Raw genomic sequence first — 12,110 nt, 5'->3', positions numbered from 1 at the left:
CACCCAATAATCCTCCGCATTATATATCGCATAAAAAGAGGAAGTTGCTTTAGGAGAAGACTAGGAGGTGATCACCGCGCGATGCGCGGTGGGCGAATGTAATGATGCCCAGTAATGCCCAGCTGAGTAATTAATTTTGTAATATTAATTAATACAAACAAGAAGTAATGTATTAAGGTTCACGGGCCAATAGCTGTATAGGGTAGCTAAGATGAAGCTGAAATTATCGGTAATGTATTTAATTTATAGGTAAATTACATTCAGTTAAATTCGTCAAGCATCTGAACAAATATTGAATGCGTGATACCAAGGAAAAATCTTTTCAACTCCGGTATCGTCGAAGATCAAAGCCGTAAATATATTTTCAAATTCCGGAACAAAAACAAGGGTTTCGTTGTGCTGCAGTTGATGTTCAAGAATGAAATCTCTCCAGTTTTTGTGAAGGCATTTATGCTTTACACCTATCCGAGCACTTTTGTTTCCAGTATTGATAAGCAACATCGGAGTCTTGGTACCATTGATGAAGTGATCAATAAAGCGTGGAATTTTCTGTCATGAAGAGGTTGAGATCAGAAGATATGCAGAAACAAAAGGAAATTGCTTGCAAGAAAGTTGGGATGATAAAGAGAATGCAGGTAAACATGGAATAGCTGACCAAATTGTTTGGAGTTGCAGAGTTAAATATTTGATAAAAGCAAACCGAATCAGATAGATCTTGGCAGAAATTTGGTCTGAGTGACGAAGCAACTTGCTGGTGTCTAGTAGGTGCATGGATATCATCTGGAATCAGTGATAATGAGTTAAATTTAAAACTATGTATGATATGGATGAGGATATGAGATAGATACAGTGATATTTTCACCTCGTGATGCAACGCTATTCAAGTGTAACAGGTCTGGCAGGGGAACTGTCCAGGGCAATAAAACTTGTTTTTGTAGTTCACAGAAGTGAATGACATCAAATATCAGATTTCCGCTATGTCGAAGTAACAACGTGTCATGTCTTTTAACAATGTTGTGTTCACAAAAAACATCCCATCCTTCTCCGAATGCATGATCAGTAACTGTGATGGTCCATTGCCGTAGTCCAAACCTTAGAGTGATTCTATTGCAGTGATGCTGATGAAGCAACAATTCAAACTGAGCTGGTAATACCTTGAAAAAATGAGACAGGAAAATAATGTCAGAGAATACCATGCTATTCAACAATAAATGCCGCAATGCAGGTGAACATGAACTAAAAGTTAACCTGTCCTCTGTGAATGCATTTGAGCAGAAAACAGCAAGCTGGTAAACAGCTATTTGTCGGAGGAAAATTCGCTGGAGATACAGACATTGCATCTGCTATTGATCTATAAGGAAGAAAACTGAAGAATTGAAAAATCAGAAAAGTGCCTTGTTAATAAAAATTGTAAGCACAAGCCTATATTATCTTATGAGTGCTAGAAATAGATCGCAGAGTTATTCACCTGTGGACAAGTTCTTGTGCAGAAAATGTGCCAGTGCAAATGTATGGTGGACAGTTTTTATGTATGATTTTGCAAATGATAAAGAGGATATATATAAAGAAAAGATGAATGCAAAAAGAGTGTATTTTTCATTGGTTTTAATGCTAAGTTCAAGCTCTTTCCTACCACGGCTGAAAAGATTAATTAGTTGCAGCAGAGGATGGTAAGAAATAATGAATAGAAAAGACAATTGAATGGCAGAAATTAAGTGCGAGCTGCCAATTGACAGCATGTTATAGCTGTGCATTTGTAGTGCTTTAATGGTTTGAAGGGAAAATTATAAGTCATCGTGTACTTGGCATGTTAAGTGGAGCAGACAGTCTGACATGTAAGCAGCAGGAACAGAATATATAAGTTTTATTTGAAAACTGGCAAGAATTTGTGTAATAAATGAACAACTATGTACACAGAACTGGTTGTTCGAAAGTGATAATAACAACTGTAATGCAGAAAATAGAACGAAATGGAAAGGAATCCCACATTGTATAGATTACAAAGCTGTTAGTTCTACAGGAAGGGAGTTCATTGTCAGGAATCCAAAGATATCTGTAAAAATCCCCATGGTTCTGCTAAGATGGAGGATTTCAGTTAATCTTTGAAAACCTGGCAAGAACCTTGATACAGGTGCCATTATCAAAGTTCAATGATCACGACAAAAGCTGTTTAGTAGATAACCACGTACAAAAGCCAGGGAATTGTGAATGGATGAGCAGTATTTTCAAAAGCCATTAACAATCTGCCTATTAACAAAAGCCATTAACAAAAGTCATACAAGTGCAGATCACAAAACCAAAAAAAAATATTTATGTCTGAGCAATCAAAAAGGCAGCGAAGGCAATTCAGACTAATTTTGCTTTCTTCTTAGAGTCAGCATCTGGACTGTCAAAGTCATTGGTGCTAACAGTGTCTGTTTCATCAAACTTTTCACTGAGCCGAAGGCGCACTTTTGAGCTAGAGCTGCCATGTTCTGCAAGTGCAACGCTAAGCTAAGTTAATAGTTCAGTCAAAGAAAACATAGTTATGCATCACAATTCTTCCAGGTATATTCATCAACCTGGTGTCAACAGCTGCTCATTTTCTGTCTACTGGTCAGCTGAAAGAGAGACAGATTCTGGTTCATGTGTTAACTGAGGACGAGCAATTTTTGGTTCAAGTTCAGAGCAATATAGAACTGTATAACGCTGTCTGGCATCAGCGAGCTGTGTTTGGACTGGCTTAATGTGAACCAGATATGTCTTTGTTTTAAGCTGTGCATGAACAAACTCAAGTGGCAGCTCAAGATTCTGGAAGAAGCAAAGAAGCTATAAGGGTGACATGGAAACATTGCACTTATTATTAAATTCGATGAATTAAAATAACCTGATTAAAGTTATCCATTGCTTCAAGGCCAGTAAAGGTCAGAATATTTTCTGCTAGATCTCCAAAAATAGAAGCAGGTATAGCTCCGCTGTCATCGCTCAATTCAATGTCAAACCGGCATCTGAAAATAAGTATACAAGCTGTTAGGCTATACACTCTGTAACAGTAAGGTTAAGAGAAATTAAGTAGCAGAATTAAAGCCAGTGATTTAGTAATACAGGACCTAGGCATAGCAGGTCCCTTTTCTTTGCATGAATTACAAGTAAATTCAATTCCATAATCTGCCGCTGTAGCTCGGTAACATTTTGCACAACTCATGTACCAATATTTCTGGAAGATGTGTTCAAAGGAGAGATTTGCCTTGACCCAAGCAGTCTAAAAGATAGGCATTTATCAGGTGAAAGACTGAATAGATACGACGTTATAAAATTATAGAACAGGTTATCATTTGATCACCTTGTGTGATGGGGTAACATTGCAAATCAGAGTAGTTTTCTGGTCTCTTTTTAAAGAAAGTGCAGGATTGTATTTAATGTAGCTCTTTGCATCAACGATCTCTGCAATTGACTCTGCATTTCTCATTGCCCTACCAAAAAAAAAGATGATGTAAGGAAAATATCAGTTGGTGTAAAAATATAAGTGACATTGAAGTACAAAAAGAAAATGTCAGTTAATGCCATTGCACCAATTCTTGAGTTGTCTTGCTTCCTGTATCGGTGGATCAACAAGCAAAGCAGAGTCGAACCAAGTAGAGAGAGAAACACCTGTAGTATAAAGAACAAAATGAATACCGAGCTAGAAGTAAAGGTTATAATACAAAAAAGACAGCATTTGAACAGACCATTGTAGTTGTTAACTCTCAGTCTTCGACCAATAATTACAGGATAGCTTTGCATGTTGTTCAACAGAGCTTGGCCTTCATTGTTCAGAAAATCGTCCCATAAAGATAGCAGGACAGTTTGAGACCTAACATTGATATAAAGGCCAGGATGAAAATGATTCAAAGATAAAGGAAAAGTGAGATAAGGTCAGCAAAAGAGTGTGCAGTATGATAAAAAGATTGCATACTCTTCATTAAGGATGACAAATTTCTGAACGTTTGACTGTTTGGAGTTTCTAGTGATTGTCTTCATGGCTAATGAACTGATCACCACTCCGAGGACATCTGCGAAGGGAGAGAAGGCAAGCTGAGAACAGAGCGATGTGTGATAAAAACATGATAGACAAGCCTGGTTGCATACTCACCGACGGACTTCGTTCTATCATCCATGTATTCAGCTAAATCAGCAAAGTCAGTGAAAGCAAATTTAACAGGCATAATGTCCTCATTGGCATCAACCTCTTCAATGACAGTTTTTGAAGTGATAACCCACTGTTTGATTAATCCAGCACTCCGAAACTTTGGTGGAATAGTTCTGACATCAGCATTTGAAATTTTATATCTCTTATAGACCTGAAGCATAGGACTCATCCTTGGAATATCAGTATTGAAGATTATCCCTTCAACTTTAGAGCCCTATCATCAAGCAAAAAAAAATTTTCCATATAACAAACATGATAGACAAACAAATAAAAGATTAAATAGCTAATGGTCATTTAAGGATCTAAAATTTTACCTCTGAATCATAGAAGATAAACTTTTGCTTCTTGGTCGGTGTTCCCATAGAATCTGTGACTTGTTGCTTTTCTTGAACTGTGATGATACAAGACCAGTTCTTCATATCAGGCATGATATTATCAATCAGCAGGAGGTTAGACATTTCTGTAAAAGAAGGTAAAATGATTATAATGCACAAGGTTGGGTATGCATAAGACATTAGCAATAAGTAAACACAGCCATAGACCGGTGCAAGTATACCTGAATATAAGACATTCTACTGCTGGCTCAATTCAAAAACTTCACTGAATACAACATTTCTAGTTTTGCAGTCCGTTTTTATACCATCAAAAGTTCCTGGTACAATAAGTATTTTCAGCTCAGCTGAAGTTCTAGCTCTGGACAAGGCTGCATATAACTGTCCATGAGAAAAGACAGGTTCTCGCAAGTAAATGCCAACATAATCTAGAGTTTGTCCTTGAGATTTATTAATGGTCAATGCAAAACAGAGTCGAATAGGAAACTGAGTTCTTATGAATGCAATCGAATTCTTTTGGCTGTCAGGAGTTTGCAATGGTATCCTTGGAATGAGAACTCTGTTTCCTCGATGCTGGCCGAAGACAATTTCTGCAGAGATAGTATGCCGGCCAAGCTCTCTACATAAAAGCCTTGTGCCATTGCATAGTCCTTCAATGGGATTTAGATTCCTTATAAGTATAATCGGGCAGTTTTCTTTTAACATTAACCTGTGAGGAGGAAGGCCTTTTGGATTCTGAGAATTAAGAAAATCTAGATAATCCCCCTGGTGCCGCTGATCTACAGTTTTGTCAGAACTAATGTAAGCGTGAAGCTCTCCAGGAAACCTTCTAATCATTATATCATTCAGCTCGTCAACTGAACTATTTTTGGGGGTAAGAATACATCTATTAATCATGCTATATGGATCCTGGGAATAGAGAGCTAAATCTGGGAATACACAGTTCAGTAACCTGTTAATAAAGAAGCTTGATCAGAAACCGTATACACTAAAGAGCAGATAGATAAGCCAGAATTTATTAAGCCATGTAACCTGTTTAAGGACTCTTCTTTATCGTAATAAGGAATGACTAAATCTCTAGGCAAAGTTATTTCACCGTTGATGTCCACAGGTTCACGCCTTTCGCCAACTCTTAACAAGAATTCAGAAAATTGAGGATCCAATATAGCTCGCATGTTTTCCGTCAACTTCAGTTTATGAAGTTTATACCACAATGGAGAATTCAGAAAACATGACTGCAAGAGGATTTCCTTTGTTGCTTGCTCAATAACAGGTAGTGTTTGGCGAAAATCCCCACCAAATACAACAACTTTACCCCCAAAAGGCAGTTCAGACTCCATTATGTCTCGAAGCAAATCATCAAATGCCTCGATAGTTTCTCGTTTTGCCATGGAAGCCTCATCCCACAAGATTAGTTTTGACTCTGAGGGCAGTCTTGCAACCCCGCCTTGCTTGCTAAGCTGGCAGGTTCTGTTCTTTGAGAAATCAAGAGGTATTTTGAACCTTGAGTGCGCAGTTCTCCCTCCGGGCAGAATAGATGCTGCAATTCCAGAGGTTGCTACTGCAATGGCTATATAGCCCTGCGATCTCAGAGTAGCAAGCAGAGACCGGTATAAAAAGGTTTTACCGGTACCTCCAGGACCATCAATGAAAAAAGAATTTCCTTGGGAAGCAAAGCATGCTTGTAGGATGATGTCATAAGCATACTTTTGCTGGGAATTTAATTTCAAAGACATTAATAGATCTTCAGGCAGTATGTCTATGTTTCTTTCAGCTTCTATCTCCTTTGTTAGGTGAGCCTGTTCTACACTAACGAGATCATCTAATGGTAACTGAAAGGCAGCAATGTTTGTACCCATCTACTGAAGTGATTTGTTAATATCAGCCAGAACCAGGCCCCTAATTTGAGCGGGAGAGTAGTCATGATATTGTTTATGCCGCTCATAATCTTTAGAAAAGTCCAATTCAAATTTTCTCCATAACATCACAGGATCAGTTGGAGAACAATAGACCAGAAGAGTAGCAAATAATAATCTGAGGGAGGATGGCATTTGAAATGCAGCAGCTTCATCAAGTGTTTCTTCTATATATGTATCAGATTGCAACAATCCAAGCGCCAAAGCAGCCTCCCTAAACGAATCCATTTTTTGATCATGAACAGTCAAGAGATCATCGAATGATAGCGGTCCTGGAATATGATTTAAGAGAAGCCTTAGATAGTACCTTTCTCCCTCTCTTGGATTAACACTGACGAGTCTACCTATGACCTTTCGACGCTTTCTTTCTGTCCAATGCCTATACTTAGAAGACCAAACGAAATGCTGAGGGAAATCCTTATAAAAGCATTTAAGGTTTTCAGCAGTTGGGTTGGTTGCATTCATTTTGAAGAACTCAGTTAGCATGGTTTTAGAAAAATCAACTTTAGCTAACAACTGCAGCAAATCTGAGCTCTTTGGAAAGGAAACAAGCTGTTGATTCGGAAGGTGAACTTGGAGAGAATAAACAGATGGGGTCATCTCATTTAAGCGGAACTCATAGATGCGCCAAAAAGCTTCTGGAGGTGAAATGTATCGGCCTTTTTGAAACTCTTTAATCTCGTCAGTATCAGTAGCACTATCATCTGTCATAATCCTAAAGGAAACCTGATCAGGCCCCTTGAACACATACTTATACAAGTACTTGACCAATTTAATGGTAGAACAAATTTCCACGTTCATGTGACAATCGAACAAAGCAAGAAGATAGGGGTTGTAAGGCACAACCCACCTATTATCAAGGGTGAATCTGCGAACTTTCACTTTTTTGCCATCATCCCTTCTCCTATAATATGGATAACTATCTTCACCATGGGTCGTATGAGGGCAGAAATTTTTTGGATAGCGATTCTTGCAAGAACCGTCTTTCATACAAGGACAACTTTTATCCATATCTCCGCAGGGGCCATGGATCATATGTTTTACAACAAGAGAGTAGAGATGAGGATATTGAGACCGATCAGGTAATTCAGCGCAGACTACCTTGTCATAGGACTCCGGATTGAGCAACTTAAATTGAGGCTTTAAAATGAGCAACAAATGAGCATGTGGAAATCCCCGTTTTTGAAACTCAATGACATAGACGCATGCTGCCACTTCACCAAAAATCTGTTTATTCAAAAGTTCATGCTTAAGCATCTCAAATTTAGCTCTAAAAACTCTAGCTAAAAGATCAGGCCTATCCTGCGGCTTCTCATGATATTTCAAATTGCACTGAATTTCTTTCCATGCCGGATTGCAGGTCATGGTAAGGAAAATGTCCGGCTTTCCGTACTTTTGCACGAGTGCCATTGCATCAAGATAGCGGCGCCTCATGTCTCTAGGACCACCTATAAAGGAAGCAGGTAGCACTATCCTACGACCAACTTTAGAACCTTCAGTTTGGCCCACAGAGACACTGTCTAATACCCCTTGAAGAATTTCTGACCTAACCACATTTTGTCGGTGTCTATGAAAGTCCAGTCTAGAAGTTTCTATCTTCACATATGAATCAACTGAAAATTGTTGTAGAAGTCTAAGACAGTGCAGCAACATTGACTCATCATCTTCTCTTATTTGAAACCTATAACAATAATACTCTCTCGCTGATACAGTGTCCTCTTCATTCTTTCCATGTTCAACAGCTATAACGAACCAAGGGGAAAATGTCAAACGAATTCAGAAAAGTGTATGATGCTTACTCTTAATAGTGATAGACAGCAAGAAATCCACTTGCCTCTACGCTCCAAATCAAGTAAATGCGAAGGGTCATCAACAGAGGAAGGGTCGACATTGAAATCATTCTCACAAGAATCTGCATTTCTCTTTCTTTTGTGAAGTTTTTTAACACCATGGTGCCATCCACATTCACCTTGAGGAAAGAGAATAGGGTATTGCAAAGGATCATAACAGCCATAGTAATGCTTAATTCTATGGCTGGTATTAAAGTGGGTATAAACTTGAATATGAACATTTTTATCTGTTGATTCATCGTCATCCTCAGTCCATATGGCAGCAACTTGAGAGGCCGTAGGCAGATTATACACACGCTGGTCTAAACCAGGATAGCAATTCAAAACAATTTTATAGCTCTCAATGGTTGGGACATTTCTGAGATTCTTAAAGAATCTAGCATAAGGATTGTTCGAGAGGATACGCATAAGTAATTTTAAAGTACTTTCACGCAGCTTATCAGAACTTCCAACCCTCCTTGCTAATTCTTCATCAGAATCAAAAAAGTAAAACTGAATTCCTGAAGGTTTTTCGCTTGACTGGAGTAAACTATTAAGGAAATGGTAGACCTGACCTTGAACACGAAAAGTATAAACACCTTTTGTGTTCTTGGTCAGTTCTGGATCATATTTTGCAGCAAAGGACGTGAATCCTAAGTTGTTATTATAGGTCCTCACATTATTTCTGAAATGAGCGCTTTCCTCATCATTTTCGATAAATAAGCGCTTAAGATCGTAAGGCATAGATGGAGCAACTATAGAAATCTCTCCTCCAGAGCAGCAAAAGTTAGGAGGTTCTAAATGGAACCTCTTGGCTCCACAGTGCTCACAATTAGGAGCATCTGGAAGAGCCAAAGCTTCATGCGGGATTTCATTGATTGGGAAAATTCGTCGTTGCCTCCTCTTTTTAGGTGCAACTGCATTCATTCGCTGGCTCCTCTTTTTAGGTGCAGCTGCATTTATTTCGAAGCTACAATTGAGAAGCGATCTAAGGGGGCCCTTTATCAGGTTATTTAGCAATGGCATCTAAATAGCTACTGAGAAATAAAATGCCAACCCGGAGCCTGCTTCGGCACACGGCGATGAGAACAGCGTTCTCGGGTAAAAGGCTGCTCTCTACATGGGAAAGCAGAAGAGCGGGCAATTTTCGCTGCATTCATGACCGAATCATTTCTTTCAACAGTATCCATAGAGCGACTCACTTGAGCAGAGGTGGTTTCTGCAAGCGTATAAAGAAACAAGCTAAACAAAACAGGCTGATGTCATTTGAATGAATATAATTTGGATGTGGTCAGAAGTAAAGAATATTCAGAAGGGCTGCATTGAGAGTAGCCGCTGTTCAAAAAATATACCTTGAAATGTAGAAGCTGCTTCAAAAGGTTGGTTCTCAAAGGGTGGTATATTTTTCTCAGAATGAAATAGTCGGTGCTTATCATTGAAAGGAGATTGCAGCTGACCAGGTTGCATATAAACCTTGGCCAAAGGAGAGTACGTAACAACATTTTCAAAAAGCTGATGAGCAAGTACAGGATCTTTATCTATGCTGGAAGGTTGCATAATGCTTCTAAAAAGATGAGAAGAACTGTTGGTCCTGTTAACCGAGATCACAGGAACAGAGGAAGCAGATCTAGTTATAGAATCGTGCCTCTCAAAAGATTTGTCTTTTTGGTGCAGAAATGGGGCTGCATGAACAGCAGTTCCGAGGGGATAAAGATTTTCACAATTCATAGAAACATGGGCAGAAGAACAATATTCTACTGAATTCTGAAAAAGACAGCTCGTAGGCAAATCTTCTTTGCCAGAGCTAGTACCTAGGATGACACAATCCGAATGATCAAAGCAATCGCTCGGACGTTCATGCAACGCTACAGGTATGGAGGTCCTAATTTTTCTCCTAGGCAGACAAAAATCAGGCTCAATAGTGGAAGAAGAGAGGTTCAAATTTTTTCTTTTTTCTGGAAGGAATTTTCCTTTGCAGCTCCTAAGATCAGCCTTAGCAGCAGGTGGAAGCTCTGCAGATTGTAAATGAAGATCCATCCATTTACATAGAATTGAAATGTAAAAACAGCAACCAGTAGGCAGGGGAGTGAAGGCGGTCAAAAAACAACCCATTGGATAAGAAGGAAGAAGGACATTACTGACTATACCTGCAAGAAGAGTTGCATTTGGAATGTGGCTTGCTATTTCAGCAGTAGAAGGAAAGGCAACATGAGGAACAAAAGAAGCAGAGTTGCGAGAGGACATATATTGCAATGCCTCAGTAATGACATCAGCACTGTCATGACCGCTCTTCAATACTTCACCTCCTAACACGTTACTATGCAGAGAAGGGTGATTCGCACTATCAAGGTTTCCATGGTTCGAATCAGGGAAAGAAACACCTGATTCTATATAACCAAGGGGAACCTTGCGAATACGCGAGAGTAAGCGTGTATCTTTTTTCTTGGCAGATCTATTTTCTCTTCGACGTTGAAGCAGTTCTTTTTTTTTCAGCGGTGGCATTTCTGCATACTTTTTTCGGCGAACAGTATTTCTATCCATTCAAGATCGCTAAGAGTGCTAAAACGCCGAAGGATTATATAAAGAAAGGAACATCTAACTCAGCAAAAAAAGAATGTAAACTAAAAAATGACAAAAAGCAGAGCGAGTAAAAATCAAACAAATAGCAGAGATGAAAAGAAGCTAATGGCTAACAGTTGAGGAAAAAGCAAATATTTAACAGGGGAAAAAAATCAGGCAGGTAATTACAGTGCAAAAAGTTGGCATTTTCTTACTGGCAATGGAACAGCATCAGGAACAACAGAATAACGTATACATGGAATGTATAAAGATCATAAAAGGGTTTAAAGGTCAGAAACAGGCAAACAATAAAAGGTAGAACTGGAGTAGGATGAAACTAACGATGCATCAGAAAATGAACGTCAAAGAGGTACAAATTAAAGCATAGAACATAGAGAAAAGAGTAAAAGAAGAATAGAACAAAATAAAGAAAGCTAACCTGGTTGTACGAAGAAGTTAAACACCGTAGAATCGAATAAGAGCAGAACCTGTCAAAGAAACCATGAGAATGTAAGGGGTTACAAGAAAAGGTGGGAAAAAAATGACAGACAAAAAAAAAAAAAGAAGTTGATTTGGTGATAAGAATTTAGCAGGGACAGGGGAAAATAAAAATGGGCGATCCAGGTCGCAAGAGAGCAAAGAAGCAAGGAAGAAATAAAAAAACACAGCAGTATGGCAGCAATTCTGAAGTATTCAAACGAGTAGAGGGAAAACAATAGAAAACAAACTGTAAAAGCAAGTGCTCACCAGGAAGCAGCAGCAACAACAGCAGCGCAAATCGGAGCTAAACAAATAAGGCAGGGAAAAGGATGGTTCAAAACAGGTAAAGAAAAAGAAAGAGCAATGCTTATGAGGTAGTTCCTTCTGTTCAGCAAAGAAACAAGAGCAGTAAAAAAGGGTAAAGAAAGGAGCAGATGCACAATTACCACTGTTCATGATGTTGAGCAGCCGAAAATCTGGTGGGGGAAAGCGGAGAAATTCTATAACTGTTGGACAAATGCAAAGAAAAGGGGAGAAACTGTATAACCATTATACAAATGCAAAGCAGAGAACAGTGTCAATCGACGGAAGCAGAAGAGGTGATGGATGACAACGAGAAGAGGCGGGGGCGGATTGCAGATTTACAGGCATGACCTCAGAAAAGGACAAAAAAGACTACAGAAGGCTCCTATGAGGAAGCGTAAATGGAGGCAGAAAGGATGGGCAATCTAATAAAAATGAGCCAGGTAGTACGCAGCTCAGGTAAAATCAGCTGTCAACAAAAGGAGGCTGGAGGCTGATGACAGGAAATATGAGCGGCGGATGA

At 39.0% G+C, this 12,110-nt stretch overlaps 2 protein-coding genes across 6 annotated transcripts; both read right to left on the bottom strand.

The window, feature by feature from the left end:
- Nucleotides 1-212: 212 nt before the first annotated feature.
- On the bottom strand, nt 213-1,823 carry LOC140013091 (uncharacterized). Of its 2 annotated transcripts, none has more exons than XM_072062153.1 (5): nt 1,469-1,823; nt 1,249-1,366; nt 863-1,154; nt 656-780; nt 213-549 (listed from the first exon to the last, which is right to left on the bottom strand). In XM_072062153.1, the coding sequence occupies exons 2-5, from the start codon at nt 1,333-1,335 to the stop codon at nt 274-276; spliced, it is 780 nt and encodes a 259-aa protein (XP_071918254.1). In that variant the 5' UTR covers nt 1,336-1,366; nt 1,469-1,823; the 3' UTR covers nt 213-273. The 2 variants fall into 2 exon arrangements, with proteins under 2 accessions (XP_071918254.1, XP_071918255.1); XM_072062154.1 differs by having other exon boundaries at nt 863-1,144.
- A 148-nt stretch (nt 1,824-1,971) lies between these two features.
- LOC113702822 (replication protein A 70 kDa DNA-binding subunit B-like) lies at nt 1,972-12,110 on the bottom strand. Of its 4 annotated transcripts, XM_072062152.1 has the most exons (14): nt 11,731-11,781; nt 11,552-11,588; nt 11,244-11,292; nt 4,725-4,820; nt 4,483-4,628; nt 4,112-4,382; nt 3,935-4,031; nt 3,708-3,832; nt 3,552-3,630; nt 3,323-3,452; nt 3,090-3,241; nt 2,867-2,987; nt 2,562-2,808; nt 1,972-2,474 (listed from the first exon to the last, which is right to left on the bottom strand). In XM_072062152.1, the coding sequence occupies exons 5-13, from the start codon at nt 4,624-4,626 to the stop codon at nt 2,590-2,592; spliced, it is 1,338 nt and encodes a 445-aa protein (XP_071918253.1). In that variant the 5' UTR covers nt 4,627-4,628; nt 4,725-4,820; nt 11,244-11,292; nt 11,552-11,588; nt 11,731-11,781; the 3' UTR covers nt 1,972-2,474; nt 2,562-2,589. The 4 variants fall into 4 exon arrangements, with proteins under 4 accessions (XP_071918253.1, XP_071918252.1, XP_071918251.1 ...); XM_072062151.1 differs by lacking the exon at nt 4,725-4,820 and having other exon boundaries at nt 4,483-4,559; nt 11,731-12,110; XM_072062150.1 differs by lacking the exon at nt 4,725-4,820 and having other exon boundaries at nt 11,731-12,107.

The sequence above is a fragment of the Coffea arabica genome, chromosome 8e (genome assembly GCF_036785885.1).
Source record: "Coffea arabica cultivar ET-39 chromosome 8e, Coffea Arabica ET-39 HiFi, whole genome shotgun sequence".
In the NCBI taxonomy this organism is placed as follows: Eukaryota; Viridiplantae; Streptophyta; class Magnoliopsida; order Gentianales; family Rubiaceae; genus Coffea; species Coffea arabica.
The sequence above is the reverse complement of the archived record's forward strand: the minus strand, read 5'-3'. Positions and strand labels throughout refer to the sequence as shown.

Coding starts and splice junctions, on each gene's coding strand:
- LOC113702822 (XM_072062150.1), bottom strand. CDS start 11,834: ATGGTTATACAGTTTCTCCCCTTTTCTTTGCATTTGTCCAACAGTTAT. Junction 11,589..11,730: donor GCTCAACATCATGAACAGTG/GTAATTGTGCAT, acceptor TTATTTGTTTAG/CTCCGATTTGCGCTGCTGTT. Junction 3,453..3,551: donor GCAAGACAACTCAAGAATTG/GTGCAATGGCAT, acceptor TTTTTTTGGTAG/GGCAATGAGAAATGCAGAGT.
- LOC140013091 (XM_072062153.1), bottom strand. CDS start 1,335: ATGTCTGTATCTCCAGCGAATTTTCCTCCGACAAATAGCTGTTTACCA. Junction 781..862: donor GAATAGCGTTGCATCACGAG/GTGAAAATATCA, acceptor CACTGATTCCAG/ATGATATCCATGCACCTACT. Junction 550..655: donor CTGCAACTCCAAACAATTTG/GTCAGCTATTCC, acceptor TCTTCATGACAG/AAAATTCCACGCTTTATTGA.